This window comes from Lissotriton helveticus, chromosome 8 (assembly GCF_964261635.1).
Source record: "Lissotriton helveticus chromosome 8, aLisHel1.1, whole genome shotgun sequence".
NCBI lineage: Eukaryota > Metazoa > Chordata > Amphibia > Caudata > Salamandridae > Lissotriton > Lissotriton helveticus.
The window spans coordinates 845,377,146-845,396,033 of NC_136069.1; the positions used below are offsets into that span (position 1 = coordinate 845,377,146).

The 18,888-nt window shown below is 48.4% G+C and overlaps 1 protein-coding gene across 2 annotated transcripts in view; it reads right to left on the reverse strand.

The window, feature by feature from the left end:
• TUBGCP3 (tubulin gamma complex component 3) overlaps positions 1-18,888 on the reverse strand; it is a 392,150-nt gene that overhangs the window by 30,972 nt on the left and 342,290 nt on the right. For both annotated transcript variants that reach the window (XM_078657652.1, XM_078657653.1), the window contains exons 18-20: positions 9,703-9,791; positions 9,466-9,597; positions 2,579-2,719 (exon numbers count right to left, since the gene is read on the reverse strand). In XM_078657652.1, coding sequence (XP_078513778.1) covers positions 2,579-2,719; positions 9,466-9,597; positions 9,703-9,791 — 362 coding nt within the window. The remainder of the gene's footprint in view (positions 1-2,578; positions 2,720-9,465; positions 9,598-9,702; positions 9,792-18,888) is intronic.

Sequence of the window (18,888 nt, forward strand, 5' to 3'; positions counted from 1 at the left end):
CTAGGGATAGCACCATACCCAGGGTGGATCCAATGAAGGGGAGACTGTGATTAAGTCAGGTGTGACTTCGACACATTGATGGAAAATTCCAGAGATGTCAAAAGGATGTCAGTTGTATGGTAATAGTTGACAAAAGTTTGATGTGATTACGCCTTCAGCAACCAGCCATTACAGTTTGGGACAACAGGTATGTCTAAACTCCCAAGATGGGTAGCTACCACCACCATCACTTCAGTTAACACCCGAGGTGCACTGGTAAGGCCAAAGGGTAGCATTGGGAACTGTAAGTGCTTGCGGCTTACCTGAATCCACAGGGAGCACCTGTGGGACTGCAGGACAGGGATATTGAAATAGGCATCCTGCACATCTGGTGTCCCCATCCAGTCACCTGGATCCAAGGCAGACAGAACCTGTGCCACACTGAGCATTTTGAAATTGTACTTTTTGAGGAAAAGGCTTGGAGGGCAAAAGTCTAAATTAGGACAGAGTTGTCTGTCCTCCATCTGCAACAGCAAGTAAAGGAGTAGCAACCAGTCAGGAGCTCTTAAGCTGGCACCATGTTTGGGGCTTCCTTGTCCAAAAGAGCTTGGACTTCCTTCTGTACGATAGACAAGTGGTCCTCCAGAAGCAGTTGTGGTGTAGCTGGCATGTCTGGGGTGGTAGATAGGAAGGGAAGGGTGTAACCATCACGGACAAGGTAAAGCATACATCTTTTTTTGATGTGATGCTTTGCTAACTGTCTAAGCAATAACTTATAGGGTTCTAACCTTGGTGACTTGGTGCTGCTGAGGGAAAATTAGGGGGAGTGGGGGAATGTGCAATCGATTACCCTTGGGGGCCCCGGACGCTAGCATTCGGAACTCGGACCTCTGCCTTGTAAGGCTTGTGAAATCAGTTGTTGCAGAGGTAGGTTCTGTCATTGCCCCTGCTGGATGCCTCTTCAAAAGCCTCAAAATGGGCGATATTGTTGAGGAAACTACAGTACGAGCTGAGCAAGGCTGAGGGAGTGCGACATAGCCTTACTTTCCTTAAAGCACTCCAGGGTAAGTCTGCCTGGTCTCAGAAGAAACCGGTGCTATTAAATGGACTGTCCATCAGTGATGCTGGTATATCACTTGATAAACCCATAGATCTGACCCAAGCGTGGTGTGGTGCTGAAGCACTACGCTGGTACCAAATGCCCTATACAGTCAGTAGTGGCCAGGACTGACCAAATTACGTATGATGCGAGACTGGCAGAGGAGAACATCCATTTTCAGAATGCCCCCATAAGTTTTGACTCGGTTTAACAGGGTAGTGTCGTTTGGATTTAACCTGCTTGTAGAGGCTTCAACCACTAGGCTCTCTGGAGTTGAAAGCTAGAGGAGAACAGATGTGTCTCTTGGAGCGGACCTGTGTCATCCGTCAATTTATATACTGAAAAGGGTGTTGTGAGGGCTTCATTAAATGGGAAGCTCTAAAGAGGTCGTCCCTATCCATAAAACCTCAGTGAGGACATTCGGTTTTACCTCCACTGATGGTAACTGGAGGTCAATAACTTCTGCTGCCCTTGTGAGGGCCATCGCAAAAGAACCAGATTCTTATTTAGAGAGGCCAGGTGGAGAACTGAAGCCAGTATTAGAAAAAGTGTGAAGGCCACTGGCATTCCTTCATAGTCTGATTGGGGTACTGGTTGAGATAGGTGCGACTTCAGCCGAGGTAGTGGTGCATTTGCTTTAGAGTCTGACAGGACTATGGGTTCTTCCTACATCATTGGCATCATCATTGCCGATGTGGGTCTTGCAGCCGGTTGAGTCAGCACAGGCATTGCCCAAGAGTCAGGCAGGCCCACTGTGAATGTGAGGAATTAAACGACAAAAACTTACATTGGCAAGAATGAAGGGGCTCAGACAGATGCCCCATCAGAAATGTAAGAACGAGGTGTAGATGCCAAGTGGAAAAGGAGACAGACACCTTATTCTGTAAAGCACAAAAAAAACCTCAAGATCACTTGAAATTTAAAGAAAGAACCCTGGCCAGGGCAAAATAAAGCTGCTAAATAACCTTTGGTAGTGCATAAATACAGTAATTTTTCAGATAAACCCATTGCAAACTGAATAGTATGAAAACGTCCAGCCTGCAAGGGACCCAGTACGTTGGGGAAGACCATTTTAGGCATTTAGCAAGAGACACATCAACAACTAGAGTATATAACTTTAAGAAACTGGAATGCAATGAGAGAGCAAATTCGTTTTGAGACCATCTGAGGGTCTGCTTTGTAGCTGCCATGTTGCCCTGTTAAAACCCATTAAAGGAGTGGGAAAAGTACTTAGATGGCTACAACAGTCTGGGACACCTTTAGATACAAATCCATATAGCCGTAAGACAGGTGGCATGTGTACATATTTATATTACTGTTAAGAATGATGCACTTACAACCAATACTTTACCACATACATAGTTTCTCCTAGTTTTTTCTGCACCATTTAAGAATGAAGTATACTTTTTACCAGCTAGTGCACACACCAAGAACAGTTTTACATTTTCATATAGTTTACCCTTTATTATCAAAAAGATATTAAACCTTAATGACACGTACCTCCGTTTCGCGCACTTTCTTCCTCTCCTCAAACTGTAACCGAAGTTGAAGCTCTTCCAAAGCAGCTCTATACATGGTTTCTTGGGCATTCTGAAATTCGATGATTTGATCAAACACTGCACGCAATTGGTTAAGAAGTTCCTTGAATAAGAAAGAGATAACATTTTTTATTTAATGTTTTTTTCTGGTATTCTTTCTTAGCTGTTGATTGATGAGGCCTCAATAGTTTTCAATGTCTAAGTCTGAGATTACCATTTACCAGTGTTCTACCACTTCAAAAAGCAACAGGATGGCTCCATGTCAACAGAACACAGCTTCACCAGCCCTGGGCTTTTGTTTTAGAAAGGACTGTTCTCAGGTGTGCGAGAGCTTTTAGCTCTTTTGAAATGAATTAAGATGATAACTCTCAGAATATATTGATTTACTTGACAACGGCTCCAAGACTAGAACATGGTGCCTCGGGGACAATTATCTGCCTGCGCTGTTCTATCTTGGCTCATGCCGACACTGTACTGTTGCACTGTTGTCAGTATTACCCAAGAAACAATACACTCTCACTAAGTTGGCTGGTCCAAGCTAACAAAGAAGGGTATTTGGTAAGAAATTAGCAGGAAATTGCTGTAAAGATACTTTAGAGATACTGCATCAATACCATGAGCTTTCGTACTGAAATTCTACAACAGGTGCCACACATTTCTATTAAAATAGAATACACTAAAATATCGGGAGATGCCATTATCATGTGGAATATTGTAATATTTTGATTCTATTGTTAAGCTCGGATGAAGTGACGTACAACGTGTCAGCAATACTCAATTTTGAGGCAATATTAAGGACATTTGCAGACGTTACCCAAGTGACTGCGACCCTATATGATTTGAAAATTGAGTTTTTCTTGAAATACACTATCATTTAATACTTGTTCTTTTTAATTACCATTTTTTTTACTGTTCCTTTAATATTTGTTCTGCTCAGCAGGTGCGACCTATTCTATCTTTGCACAGTACTGACAAGCATGACTAGCCACCAACCTATAAAAAATAAACGATTGCTCTTGGACAAGAGAAGTGTCATGTGAAATAAGCAACGCTTTCTCATGGCTGCAAAACCTTCTATATGAACAACAACATGCAAACATTGTAAGGTCTAATGATTGGCAAATATGCAATAACCGCACAATTAACACCAATGGTCTGAGATCACAATCACTAGAATGAAGAAATAAAGTTTATGTAAAAGTATCACAAATCAACTGTATTTTGATGTGTATCTTGTATTGCTTGTATCGCACGTGTTTCTGATTTTTTGCTCTTTTTTCAGTTTTAACTAATAAAAATTCTTGAACTAAAAAGTACCACAAGCAAGTGGAGATTCGATCACACAATTTTTAAACAACTTCACTTTAATAAGTGGCTTAGATTGTCTTTATTGACATCATCCCGTGGTTTGTCCAATAATCATCAGTGCCAATAATGACACAAGTAGTTCTTTATCTTTGTTTTGCTGTGATAAAGCTATTATGCTTTGTATTTATCCTACTTTAATTGCATTGATGTAGCACGTCATACATCTGAGAAAGTGCCACAGAGTACCGGCATACTAGTAGCAAACTGCACAGTGGTGCAGTGCTTGGTTGGAAGGATTCTGATTTTCTGAGTGGCCAAGGTGTAAAGCATTTTGGGGCTATGCTTGATTGGCCAGCGCGGTGGTGGTGGTGGTGTGACATTTCGCAACATTAATTTACTGCTGTTTGAATTGGTGCTTAGGAGCGTTGCCTCTTTGGGAAGGGGTTCATGTAGTTTGCGATGAGTTGTGGAATGCACTCCTTGTGCCGCTGCCATCAGGAAACTGTGCTTTTGTGTGAGTGAAGTTGGCGGTGAAATTGTGGCTCATGTGACCTTGGCTATTATCGGATACAGGGCACAAGTTCCGGTCCTTGGCTGGGTTGGCAACAATGGTAAATGATCTGAACATAGCCTCAAGAAGCAACAGAGGAACAAGTCGGTCCTCTTAGGGATCTCAAGGCCCGCACCGCTTCTATGGGTGAAAGTGATGGAGCGAGGTGGCAAACGCAAAATTTTGTGTACCTCTCGCAAAGTTAATGTCCCATAACGTTAAGATTTACGGATTGCATGTTTTGCGAAAATAACCAACCATCGAGTAAAATGCACACATTTTTATTATTACACACGGGGAAAACTAAATTTGCTTGCATTTTGCAATAAACCCAGCTAAAATGTATTGTTATTGTGTTGTGAACTAATGTGCAGCTTAATTGTAAACAAATGCTTTTTAATGTGCTTATTTTACACATTTCTATGTGTCGGAGAGGTCGAAAATGTAAGTATAAAAATGCATTTACGTGGCTTATTTGCTAGGTAACAACTAACTGGGAAACATTAGTTAGGTGGGAGGTAAACAGAACGGGTTTAAATTCAATAATTAACATAAATCTGTGTTTGTTTTTACGATAGTTCCAAAAGTGGCCTCTGAGGCCTATGCGAAAGATGGCTGCTCGGGTAAACTGAGCAAGAGCTGAACTGCGCAGGCGCGCCAAAATCTGCAAGTCAGAGTGAACTGCCTGTGCTCAAGGAGGTTCAAGGCTACCATGGCCCGGAACCTAGGATGGGTGCCAAGCATGGACGATGTAATGCTTAGAGCCTGGGAGAGTTGATGCATGTTTCAAATGCAAGGAGGCGCCTAGGCCACGGACTGACTTAAACAAAGACCCTTTATTTCTTGCTGACACGTTGTGAAAATTATGCTGTAATGGTGAAGAGATGTTCACCCAACCCGATTTTGTCCAATGAGAGACCAAATAAATGATGGTAGTTACAATTTAGATAGATTAAGTTGGAGAAATAGGGTATAAAAAGCCCTGGTTTTAGCTAGAAGGGGTCGCTTTTTCGATTTCTACTAGAGATGCTGCCCGATTGCTGACCGTTTCCTGGATGTAAGATTCTAATGATTTTTTACTTATTTGCTTTGCAGGATTGAAGGATAAGATGAGGGTGTTAGTTAGTTCCAAATTCATTCTCTCCTAACAATCCTATCTGTTCTTTGCTAAACTAACCGTTTTCTAAAATAAAGCGATTTTTCTTGAGCTCTAAATAAAATGTTCATTCTGAAATAAAGTTAAAGATTTTACTGAATAAAGATTTACTAATGCATAAATGTCAGACATGATAAAGTTTTGTTCTGAATAAAAATTAGATAAATGAAGTAAAAGCTGGTCTTTTATTCTTCCAACGCCTAATTTTCATTCTAGTAGATCCATTGCCACTATGGTGGTGTGTCTGAATAATTAAAGTCTGAATAAAACCATGGTAAAATGTTTTAAATCTGCAGATGTAAATAATGAATAGTTAAATAGGTTTAGACACTTCACCAAACGTTACAGCATTTCTCCATTGCGATTCACCAGAGCCTTGAAGCCAAGTGTAAGTGAACAGGGTAAATGCGCAGTGTTATGGGCCCCACTGATGCATGATTTGTGTGTCTTAAGGTTTCAGGGAAATGGGGAGTATTGATTAGAAATGATTTCTGGAGCCACGCTGTAGCAAAAGCACCAAAAGAACAGAATTTACTTCCAACAGAACTTCATACTCTACTCTCTCTGGATCTGTTTTAAAAGGCTCTATAAAAATGATCTTAAAAACAGTTTTTAATCTTCCTTAATCTCATTTCTTTCACTGCTGGGTCCATCTAGCGCCAAGAAGCTTCGGTCTTCGTGCACTCAAAAATACCATAAAGCAACATTAGACTGAACAGGCATGCAGTGGATAGAGCCAACCACAGCAGATCCGTGTAAGTCTGATTGTTCCAGTACAGCCCTTGTGAGATGACAATAATGCAGTTAATGTAAGCGGTAAGGACGAGGATAATGCCAATAGCTCACTCTGGCACTGCCTCACTGTGCACGACAGCTTTTCTCTAATGGAGATCGCCAAAACTCTGCTTCAATGTGTTCTCTTTTGAATGGTGCTCCTTGGACTTGTGTGTGATGGAAAGAACCCATACACATACCATCTAACCTTGTTTCAAGAAAGGTACAATTGCTGTAACAAATTTAAAGAGGCCAGTCAAGTACCTTGCACTCCCCCTTAACAACTGCGCCTTCAGAAGCTAGTAAGCGCACCGCCACACCACCATGCAGTAAAAACATTTTTTGGGGACTATTTTTGACCAAATAGTTTACAAAACATTGCTAGTGCTGGCCACTTATCACAAAACTAAGCCATTTTTACAGTTTTGGATGGAAGGGTATGCAAAACATTGCATCCTGAAAATGAAGACAACATATTTGCCTTGTTGTAAGAAGATAACCTTGACTGTCACCGCTGGAAACTGCTTTCTAAAGCACTTGTTGAGCGGTCTTGGATCAATGATGGCCACTGGAATCGAAACAGTTTTTTTGGCTCTACAAGGCTTCTCTATTTTTCCCTTTAGGGGAAGGAGATACTCTCTACCTTCAGCGTCTTTGTGTGGCTATGTTTTTCTGGTTTCAAAGCTTCACATTTCAGTATATGGCCAAACTGATGACATCCAACGCCCATCTCTCAAAAAAGATTTTCTTCAAAGCTTCCATGTAATGGGATAGTCTGTCTCTCGCTGGCGTGGAGTAGGAGCGTTAATAGAGAATATCCACTTTGTGTCTTGGGTCGTGGACTGAGAAAGCCCTTCTACGCTTAAAAGCTGGACAGATGTACTGGAATCTTTCTTAGTAACAATAGCATATTTGCTAGTAAGAAGAAGGACTGAAAGAACTGACGCAGGTTGTACTTAATAGCACCTATTTATGGTATCTGTGCTATTCCACTATTGAACTGAAGGGAGGTCCTTCACATCCTAAAGTTAAATGACCAATCTCCATACTAGTCTTTGTTGTTGGTAAAGAACTGACTACGAGTTTGTTATTTGGGGAAGGGGTCTGCCTGTTAGTGGGCATGCCTTCTAGGCTCGATTACACCTCCAGAGGAAGTACCCCACAGGCAATCTTCTTTGCTTAAAACTGCTGCACTCACTAACTGCCTGAAGCAGAAGCTGGACATATCACTGCTGTTCCAATAAACTGATGAGGCAAACTACTTCCCTCACTGTACCTTTCACCTAATGTGAAATGGACTCATTGTTCGGCCACCAGCCAATGCAGTTCCTTCCAAGCTCTGAAAAATGGTCACATTTCCAGACCTAAATGGTCATCTTTACAGCAAAGTTCTGTACCCGTTTAAGAATTGCCAATTAGTAAACAGGCAGACCGAGGTCTAGACGACTGCATTAGTCTATTTCAGAGAGCAGACTCTCAACAGAATGGAAATAAGGCTGGTTTTAGAGATAAATGGGAGGAATGTCCTCAAACTCCTCAGCATGTCAAAGCATGCACTAGCCATCACACTAACCTGCGCCGTTCGGAATAATTATTTAACTAATAAAACAACCAACAACTTGGTTTTTAAAACTGAATTAGAAAGTACTGCATGAAGAGGCCCCAAGACACTGCCCCAGCAGTCGTTGAGCCACGCAGCGCCATTTTCCCAACACTGAGTAGCAGGCGGTGTGGCCCACCCTCTGATGAACTGTGCCCCAAGCCTCCGACAATATCCTGGCAGACCTGGGAGCAGGTCTATCAAGCCTAATAGTGAGGTGCATGTCATCCCCAAAGACAGGCCAGTGCAACCAAAAACGATGTTATCAGTTCCGATAAAGGTCAGACAAACGCCAAAGAGAAAGGGCATGTGCAATGCATACTTGATAGTGAAATTGTCTGTTTGTATGCAGGAAATATGTATGTATTATCCCTAAAATGCAAACCTAGCCACAAGGCAGTGAAGCCCTGCACAAGGTCAAAGACTAGCATAAAGTAAATGAGTGATAGAAGAGGTAGCTGGGTTGTGGACAGGTACTGCATTGGGATACATAGTGCTTTAAAGAGGTTGTTCCTAAATTTGAGCAACTTTGGGTAGTGTTGATGGATAGGGGGACGAGTCCAGATCTTGAGTGCATAGATGGAAAAGGTGTGCTGCCTTGTTTTTCCTTTTTTACGCTTTCCAATCTGCAGTCTGAAGGTGTCCTGGCTGTGCCAAAAACCACCAGAGATGGTGAGCTAGTCTGCAAGAGAAGTAGGGATGCTGGTTGTGATGGCTTTGCAAATGATGCAGCCGTTTTTGAAGATAGTGCGGGATGGGGAAGGCAATGGAGTTCCATATGAATAGGGGTGATGTGATGGGATCATATTTCTTCTGGCCCTGGTTGGGACGTGCTGTGGCATGTTGGATGCTCTTAAGGCGTGCCAGTGTGGAATCTGGGAGGTTATAGGGCAACACACTACCACTATTCAAATGCATGAGTACAGTTCTGAAGTTGTTTTCCGAAAGAAACACCTTCTTTAGAATTGTAAAGAGCAGGTACCAGACTGTCCTTGGTTTTTTTCAGCAATGCCGAGGTCATCCTAATGCAGACATATATGCTGCATACTGATTTTAAGGAATCAATATTATTGCACCAGCTATTTATTGATATACTCTCTATATGAAGGTCCGAAGTGTGAAAGGAGAGAGTTACCTTGTGTTTAATTGTTGATTAGTGGGTACTGTTCCAAACAAATTAACTAATTTTACTGTTTTATGTATTGATGTGGTTTTAATATGATTTGTAAGAATTCTTGTGTGTGCTTTAAATGTATTTATTACTGGGCACTTTAATGGTCACATGACCGAATAAAGATATACAATTACATCTATAAGAATTGAGGATTTCATCCATTCTATCTTACCATGTCTATTTCATAATCTCAAACTGATAACCAATACAAAATAAATGGAGACAAGAGAAAACCTAGCATTTAATCAGGTTTATGGTCATCATAAGAAGAGAGGTAAGCGGCTTACTCTGGACTGAGCGTCAAGCAGGCATCGCGAGATCACAGAGTCCAAGAAAACCTCGTGGGCGGCGATGATGTGATCCAAATCCTGTGCCTGCTGCACTTTGTTCCAGAGCTCATCCCACGAACATTCAAGCACCTAACAAAAAGACAAACACTTCACTAGGTCCATCTAAAACACAAAACTGTTTAGGCAATTTAACCACAAAGGCGACAAAAACACTGCATTTCATCCCAAGCATACCTCAAACGTGATGTAGTACTGCATCTGGTGTATGAAATGGACCATTTCCGAAGCCAGCACGTGACACTGATGAAGCACTCCAGACAGCTCTGCAACAAACAAGGTATGTCAATGCAAGATCCGGTCTATAGTGGAAGGATTTACATTACACAAGACGATTCTGCACACCGGTTTCCTACACATCATCTCAGCTTCAACAACTACACAAATTAAACTCAAGATTATTCCTTAAATATTATAAGGCATGTGTCTTTCCAGAGCGGAGGTCTTTTCCAGAAACCGGACAGATTTTCAACATTGCCATTTACACACTGAATCGAGAAACATACAAGCACTGTGCCACATTATTAGGTTAGATCTGCCATTTTAGTCTACTCAAGTATCAAACCTATAAAGCATGTTCCTCAGGGCAAACAATGTGATTAGTCTGCTGGAGCATAACGAACAAGTTACTTACCTTCGGTAACGATATATCTGTAAGAAACAGTAGTTAGTATTAGATTCCTTACCTTAGAATATCCCCAGGCGTCAGTCTGGATCCGGAATCTTTTGTGTAGCAGTACCCCTGCGCGTCGGTCGGCGTCGTCTGCAGGCGTCCCCTGCGGCTCCGCGTCGTCGGCGTCGTGCGCCGTGATGACGTCGCTGGAGTTTATAGACGCCGCCTCCGCGCGCTGACGTCAGTTCTTTGCACACAGCTTTTCCGCGCCAGAACACGCAGAGCCATGTGAGAACTAACACTGGTGCCATGTGAAACTAGGGCCCTGAAAGGGATGTCCTTAACCCTAGGTATCAGTTCGCAGAACGGGGAGGATGGGTGGGGCGGTAAGGAATCTAATACTAACTACTGTTTCTTACAGATATATCGTTACCGAAGGTAAGTAACTTGTTCATCTGAAAGAAACAGGTTAGTATTAGATTCCTTACCTTAGAATAGATACCCCAGCAATACCAACCCCGGTGGTGGGTCTGCGAACCAATACAATCCTACACCAGAAAATCCTGGAGGACCGAACGGCCAAAGAAGCCGTCCCTCCGGACTTGACTGTCCAGGCAGTAATGCCTCGCAAAGGTGTGCAGCGAGGCCCACGTAGCCGCCTGGCAAATGTCCTGCAAGGGGACTCCCCGGCCCAGGGCGGTAGTAGCCGCCGTGGCCCGAGTGGAATGGGCCCTCAGCCCAACAGGAGGCTCCTTCCGAGCCAAAGAGTAGCATGCTTTGATGCACAGGACGACCCACCGAGAGATGGTTCGTTTCTGTACCGCCCTTCCCTTCTTCTCACCCACGTAGCCAACAAATAGTTGGTCATCCACCCGGAACTGGCGTGTGCGATCCATATAAAATGAAAGCGCACGTTTTGGGTCCAGACGATGGAGCCGCTCTTCATCTTTTGAAGGATGCGGAGGCGGGAAGAAGGAGGGCAAGGTGATGGACTGCCCGATGTGAAAAGCAGAAACTACTTTGGGCAGGAAAGAAGGTCTAGTTCTAAGAACCACCTTGTCAGGATGAACGGACAAGAAAGGAGGTTTCACAGAAAGAGCCTGGAGCTCACTCACTCTCCTGGCAGAGGTGATGGCAACCAGGAAGGCCGTCTTTAAAGTGAGAAGACGGAGAGGACAGGAATGAAGCGGCTCAAAGGGAGCGCACATCAAAAAAAGTCAGAACCAGGTTCAAGTCCCACTGAGGCATCACGAACGGAACAGGAGGATACATGTGCGTGATGCCCTTCAAGAATCTCAGTACAATAGGGGACTTGAACAAAGATGGCTGATATGTAGCCGTAAGAAGGCGGAAAGGGCAGAAAGGTAGCCCTTGATAGTGCCCAGAGCAGAGCCCTGCTGGGCAAGAGAGAGAAGAAAGAGGAGAACCTCGGAGAGAGGGGCAGAAAGGGGATCCACAGCCTTTGCTGTGCACCATGCCACAAATCTGTTCCACCGGCAGGCGTATACCGACTTTGTGGAGGGACACCTGGCTGCCAGAATCACATCACAGACTTCAGGAGGCAAGTCAAATGGCCTCAACTGTCGCCGCTCAATCTCCAAGCATGGAGGTGGAGACTGGACAGGTTCGGGTGGAGGACCGTCCCCTGCTGCTGCGACAGAAGGTCCTCCTGAAGGGGCAGGCGGATCGAGGGACCGACTGACATGCTGAGTAGCTCGGGATACCAGTACCTTCGAGCCCAGTCCGGAGCCACAAGGATAACTTGAGCCCGGTCGCGCCTGATCTTCTTCAGCACTCTGGGCAGAAGTGGTATAGGCGGAAAGGCGTACAACAGACCGCAGCTCCACTCGCGCCGAAAGGCGTCGCCGAGCGAGTGCCGTCTTGGAAACTCCAACGCGCAAAACTGATGACATTGCGCGTTCTCTTCTGTGGCGAATAGATCTAACCAAGGCTCTCCCCATTGCAGAAAGAGGCCTTTCGCCACGTCCGAGTTCAGACGCCATTCGTGATCCACCGAGCACCGACGGCTGAGTTCGTCCGCCCTGGCGTTCAGAGAACCTGCCAGGTGTTGAACCGTCAGAGTCACGCCCTGACGTTCCAGCCATTGCCAGAGGCGCAGAGCCTCCTGGCAAAGGGTCCACGACCCCACTCCGCCCTGCTTGTTGCAGTACCACATGGCGGTGGTGTTGTCCGTGAACACCTGCACCACACTCCCGTTGACAAAGGGGAGGAATGCCTTCAGTGCTAGGCGAATCGCCCGCAGCTCCAACATGTTGATATGGAGCCGGGACTCCGCCGGAGACCAGATGCCTCTGATCTCCGCCTCTCCCAAGTGGCCTCACCAGCCCTGGAGGGACGCGTCCGTCACAACTACGTGCTCCGGTTGGGGAAGGGAGAGGGATCTGCCCCTGACCCAATCGCGGTCCGTAAGCCACCACTGCAACTGTCTCACAGTGCCCTCCGAGATCAGGACGTGGTCGGATAGGTTGCCCTGATGCTGGGCCCACTGAAACTTCAGGTCCCACTGCAGAGCCCGCATCCGCCACCTGGCGTGATGCACCAGAAGGATGCAGGAGGCCATCAGTCCCAGAAGCCGCAGCGTCAACCTGACCGAGACCCGGGATAACGGCTGAAAGATGGGAATCAAAGCCTGAATATCCCGGACCCGCCGTTCCGGAGGATAAACCCGAAACTGCGCCGAGTCGAGAACCGCTCCGATGAAAAGGAGCTTTTGAGAGGGGCACAGGTGTGATTTCAGCACGTTGATGGAAAACCCCAGCTCGTGCAGGAGGTCTGCCGTCATCCGGAGGTGGTGGACGACTGTCTGGGGCGAGCCCGCCTTCAACAACCAGTCGTCGAGGTAGGGGAAGACTGAAACCCCTAACCGGCGCAGATGAGCTGCGACCACCGCCATCACCTTCGTGAACACCCGTGGGGCGCTGGTAAGGCCGAATGGGAGCACGATAAACTGAAAGTGCTCGTGGCCTACCGTGAACCGCAGGTAACGCCGGTGGGCCGGCAGGACGGGGATGTGAAAATACGCATCCTGCAAGTCCAACGCTACCATCCAGTCTAGTGGGTCTAGAGCAGCCAAGACCTGAGTAAAAGTCAACATCTTGAACTTCTCCTTCCGGAGGAAGCCGTTGACGTTCCGTAGATCCAAGATAGGACGCAGGCCCCCCTTGTCCTTCTTGGGTACCAGAAAGTAGTGGGAATAGCAACCACACCCTACTTCTGGCCCAGGAACGCGCTCGATGGCCCCCTTCGGACGAGCTGCAGCACCCACCTGTCCGATGTGATAGTGCGCCAGCGGGAGTGGTGATGGCGAACCCTGCCACCCACTGGCGTCACATGGGCCTGAAAGCTCGGACTAGGAGGATTTGGAGGCTGCTGCGGGGGGAGGTGTGGTCTGACCTCGCCGTTGTCCCCGACCGCCACCACGGCGGAATCCACGGGCGCCACCGCGTTGAGAAGTGTTCTGCGGTGCGTGGCTGGCAGCACGTGTGGGACCGCCCCTTCCGTGGCCACGAAAGGAGCGAAACGAACCAGTTTGCTGGCGCTGGGTCGAGAGACCCAAGGACTTGGCCGTGACCCTGGAGTCCTTGAAGCGCTCAAGCGCGTGGTCCGCTTTGTCGCCAAACAGGCGACTGCCATCGAACGGCATGTCCATCAAGGCATTTTGGACATCCGTCGAAAAATTGGCGGATCTCAGCCAGGCGTGGCGACGAATCGCCACCGTCGTGGACATCGCTCTGCCCAGCGAGTCGGTCGTATCAAGACCACACCTGATGGAATACCTCGCCGCGTCTCGGCCTTCAACATAGCCTGGCCGAGCTTGTCCCGTACCTCCTGCGGGCATTGTGGCAGACACTCCGCGACCGTATCCCACAGAGAGTGGGTGTAGCGGCCCAAGAGGCATGCGGTATTGCAAGACCGCAGTCCCGCACTCAGGGACGATAAGACCTTCTTGCCATACTGGTCGTACCTCTTAGATTCCCGGTCGGGCGGGGCCGACGGGAATGCGGATTGGGATGTTGAGGCCTGGATCACCAGACTCTCAGGGGTGGGATGGGTGGACAGGAACTTAGGGTCGTCCGGACACGGACGGTGGCGCCTGGCAACGTTCCTATCAACAGGCGAACCTGAAGCGGGCCTGGACCACGTGCCCAACAGAACGTCCGTCAAGGCTTCATTAAACGGCAGCAGAGGCTCCTGTGGGCATGACTGCGGTTTGAAGACCTCGGTGAGGATGTTAGGCTTCACTTTTGCGACGGGGAGCTCAAGGCTCAAGGCCTTGGCAGCCCTCATCAGCACCACAGAGTAGGCAGCCCCAGCCTCCGACGCCACAGTGGGAGGCGAGACAAAACCAGGGTTAGGAGATTCGTCCAGACCACTGGCATCACCCAAGTCACCTGTCCAGTCCACGTCGTACTGACACTCGCGTGACAGAGGGTCCTCAGACCCCTCCCAACCTCTCCATAATCTGCATCCTCACCATATTCTGAGTCAATGATGTAGACCGGCTCCTCGGGGTCAATGGGCCCCATCGGCGCCGGACTCGGCGTCGGACGACGCCGGTCCGACTCCGCGTCCGGAGTAGGAGAGGGAATGGGGGTGGCGCCGCCCGGAGCCGGAGCCCCGACGCCGGCCGGAGCCGGAGCCCCGACGCCGGCCGGAGCCGGCGTCGGAGTCCCGGCGCCGCGCGGAGGCGGCACCATGGGTTGCCCCGATGGAATCGGCGCCGGAGAGGCCGGTGGACCAGCCGGCGTCGACCCTGAAGGGCCCAACGGCGCCGTGGGACCGCCCCTTCCGTGGCCACGAAAGGAGCGAAACGAACCCGTTTGCTGGCGCTGGGTCGAGAGACCCAAGGACATGGCCGTGACCCTGGAGTCCTTGAAGCGCTCAAGCGCGTGGTCCGCTTTGTCGCCAAACAGGCGACTGCCATCGAACTGCATGTCCATCAAGGCATTTTGGACATCCGTCGAAAAATTGGCGGATCTCAGCCAGGCGTGGCGACGAATCGCCACCGTCGTGAACATCGCTCTGCCCAGCGAGTCGGTCGTATCAAGACCACACCTGATGGAATACCTCGCCGCGTCTCGGCCTTCAACATAGCCTGGCCGAGCTTGTCCCGTACCTCCTGCGGGCATTGCGGCAGACACTCCGCGACCGTATCCCACAGAGAGTGGGTGTAGCGGCCCAAGAGGCATGCGGTATTGCAAGACCGCAGTCCCGCACTCAGGGACGAGAAGACCTTCTTGCCATACTGGTCGTACCTCTTAGATTCCCGGTCGGGCGGGGCCGACGGGAATGCGGATTGGGATGTTGAGGCCTGGATCACCAGACTCTCAGGGGTGGGATGGGTGGACAGGAACTTAGGGTCGTCCGGACACGGACGGTGGCGCCTGGCAACGTTCCTATCAACAGGCGAACCTGAAGCGGGCCTGGACCACGTGCCCAACAGAACGTCCGTCAAGGCTTCATTAAACGGCAGCAGAGGCTCCTGTGGGCATGACTGCGGTTTGAAGACCTCGGTGAGGATGTTAGGCTTCACTTTTGCGACGGGGAGCTCAAGGCTCAAGGCCTTGGCAGCCCTCATCAGCACCACAGAGTAGGCAGCCCCAGCCTCCGACGCCACAGTGGGAGGCGAGACAAAACCAGGGTTAGGAGATTCGTCCAGACCACTGGCATCACCCAAGTCACCTGTCCAGTCCACGTCGTACTGACACTCGCGTGACAGAGGGTCCTCAGACCCCTCCCAACCTCTCCATAATCTGCATCCTCACCATATTCTGAGTCAATGATGTAGACCGGCTCCTCGGGGTCAATGGGCCCCATCGGCGCCGGACTCGGCGTCGGACGACGCCGGTCCGACTCCGCGTCCGGAGTAGGAGAGGGAATGGGGGTGGCGCCGCCCGGAGCCGGACCCCCGACGCCGGCCGGAGCCGGCGTCGGGGCGCCGCCCGGAGCCGGACCCCCGACGCCAGCCGGAGCCGGCGTCGCGCGGAGGCGGCACCATGGGTTGCCCCGATGGAATCGGCGCCGGAGAGGTCGGTGGACCAGCCGGCGTCGACCCTGAAGGGCCCAGCGGCGCCGGGGCCGGAGCCGCCAGCGGCGTCGGGGCCGGAGCACCCGAACCGCTCGGGCCCCCGGACGGGACCACCGGGCCCGCAGGCGCCGTAGGCCCCGTCGGAGGAGACAGCGCCCTCATGGCCATGAGGAACTCCTCTATCTCCTCGCGCGACGCGCCTTGCCCAGGGACCGACGGGTATGGAGCAGGCAGCGCCGGCGACCCACGTGGAGCCGCGGGGGTGGGGCCACCCGAACCCCCGGCCGCATCGCGCGGGAGTCGGGGGTACGATGACGACGCCCCGACTTCTTGTGCCTCTTACCTGAGGAACCAGAGGAATGGTGACGACTTCCGGAGCGCTCGTGGTGGCTCCGCGACCGCTCCCTCGACCGCTCCCTCGACCTCCGGCCGGACCGGGACCGCTCCTGACGCGGGGCCGACACCCGGAGCTCGAGTAGCTTGCGGGACCGCTCCCGTCTAGCCTTACTCGTCAAGGCCCGGCAGTCGACGCAGGACTCCACGTCGTGGTCCGCGCCCAGGCACCGGAGGCAGAGTCGGTGGTGGTCCGTGACCGACATCGTGCGGTCACACCCGTCACAATTCTTAAACCCGGGCATCCTATCGGCACCGTAGAGTTAGAAAGAATCAAAAAACTTTGGTCAAAAGACCGGAGTACTGCTCTTCGGATCTGCGCTAACTGGCGCGGAAAAAAGAAGAACTGACGTCAGCGCGCGGAGGCGGCGTCTATATACTCCAGCGACGTCATCACGGCGCACGACGCCGACGACGCGGAGCCGCAGGGGACGCCTGCAGACGACGCCTACTGACGCGCAGGGGTACTGCTACGCAAAAGTTTCCGGATCCAGACTGACGCCTGGGGATATTCTAAGGTAAGGAATCTAATACTAACCTGTTTCTTTCAGATACCTGTTTTTTTCTTCAAAACATAAAATAAAAATTCTTAGTTTTACACGGTCCAATGTCTACTGTACAGATTGGAAGGGGGGTTATCTTTTCACCAGTGAAGTCTTAATCAAGGTACAATGGTTATTTCTTGAAAGTGAAACTAAAATAATAGGTTGTGCACTGCAATTATACAGCGCTTACTACCTATAACAAGGCACCAGGGCGCATTTAATGGACGGGAAGCATGCTACGCCATATATTGTGAGCACTTATGGAGATGAATGTGGGACTGATTTGCTTGCCCAGACGAATAAAACAAGCATTGGTAATGCATCGGTTTCCCCTATATATGAATAAAGAACTGTTTTTCTCAATCTTCATTCGGGACTAAGGAAAGAGCTCCCTGACAAACACTGGGGAAGTGGAGAGGATGTGGCACAGCAGCCAGAGGTCCTGACTCGAGAGCCGGGGATTCCGGTTCCAGTCTGACGCAACATCCTGTGATTCTATGAAAATCACAGAATTTTTCCGGGTGATAAAATTGCTATATAAATATGCTGGAAGAGTAAAAAGCAAAAGGTGGCAAAACTTTTTGAAAAAATAGTTCCAAAGCGGATGTTAACAGTAGTTCGGTTATGAGAAACTGATAAGAAAAGCAGAGGAGGAACAAGCATTGGTAAATGCAGGAAAATATGCTACCTCCAATAGAAAAGGACGAAAAGTAAGGGCTGGCACAGGGACCAATGATAAGCCAGGAAAGAGAGAAGGCAATAGATTGCTCGCAGGCGAAACCTAAAAACTAAACTGACGGCACATTCTTACCCAGTAAGGGTTAATCTGATCCAGGTATAAATAACTATAAACGTCGTGAAAGAGGAGCTATGCATATCAGATCAGTCCCTCTCAAATGCCTAAAGAGACTTTTTTAAGCACAGAAAGAATGGTATCGAAACCCAATGAAGGGTTTACGGATCAGATCAATATTTAACACGAACCATGGATGAATATTTAGAAACTAAGCAATCACTTATGAGAAATGACAGATTTAATACGAATAAAGTTTACATAATACAAGGCAGTTCTTTATTTTTAGGAATCCACTTGCATTCTTGCTGGTGAGCTTTTTAATGCTCTGCAAAGCTTTGTCATTCCTTAGAAAATGGAATCACGTGCAGTCAAGGCACTGAAGGCAAATATTTAGATAGGCTGTTTTATCATTAGCTTTCTGGAGACTGTAAAATTCACATGTGAACCTTTTTCTATGCGTTATTTTGTATACAATACAACTCAATACATTTCACAAAAATTGCACTGTTAGGCACAATGCTCAAAACATTACATAACAATGTTTGCAGCTCTCCAATTAGGAAAACAGGTAAAGCTCTACACATTACATTATAAAAGTTAAGAAACAAGTAATAAAGCATTAACCATTCATCGCTTGGTATCTGGCCCTTCAGGTCAAGCTTCAACTACTGTAGCCATGCTAATTTTCTGGCCTGGATACACTATTGTCAGAACACCACAGATTAACAGTCAAAGTAACCATAGGCCTAAATCCTGCCTTAATGTTCCCGATGGTCTTGGCCATCCATTAAGGATAAAGCTGGGAATCAGATGACCAATTCCACCGGCATTCTACAACCTTTTAGTTGTACACCCAATCTAAGCAAGAGGAGAGTGACATTTATTTTACCACTAAATATCTAGTCTACTATAACTGTCAGAAGATCAAATAACTCCCCGACTAAAGATGTAACCTCAGAAGCAATAC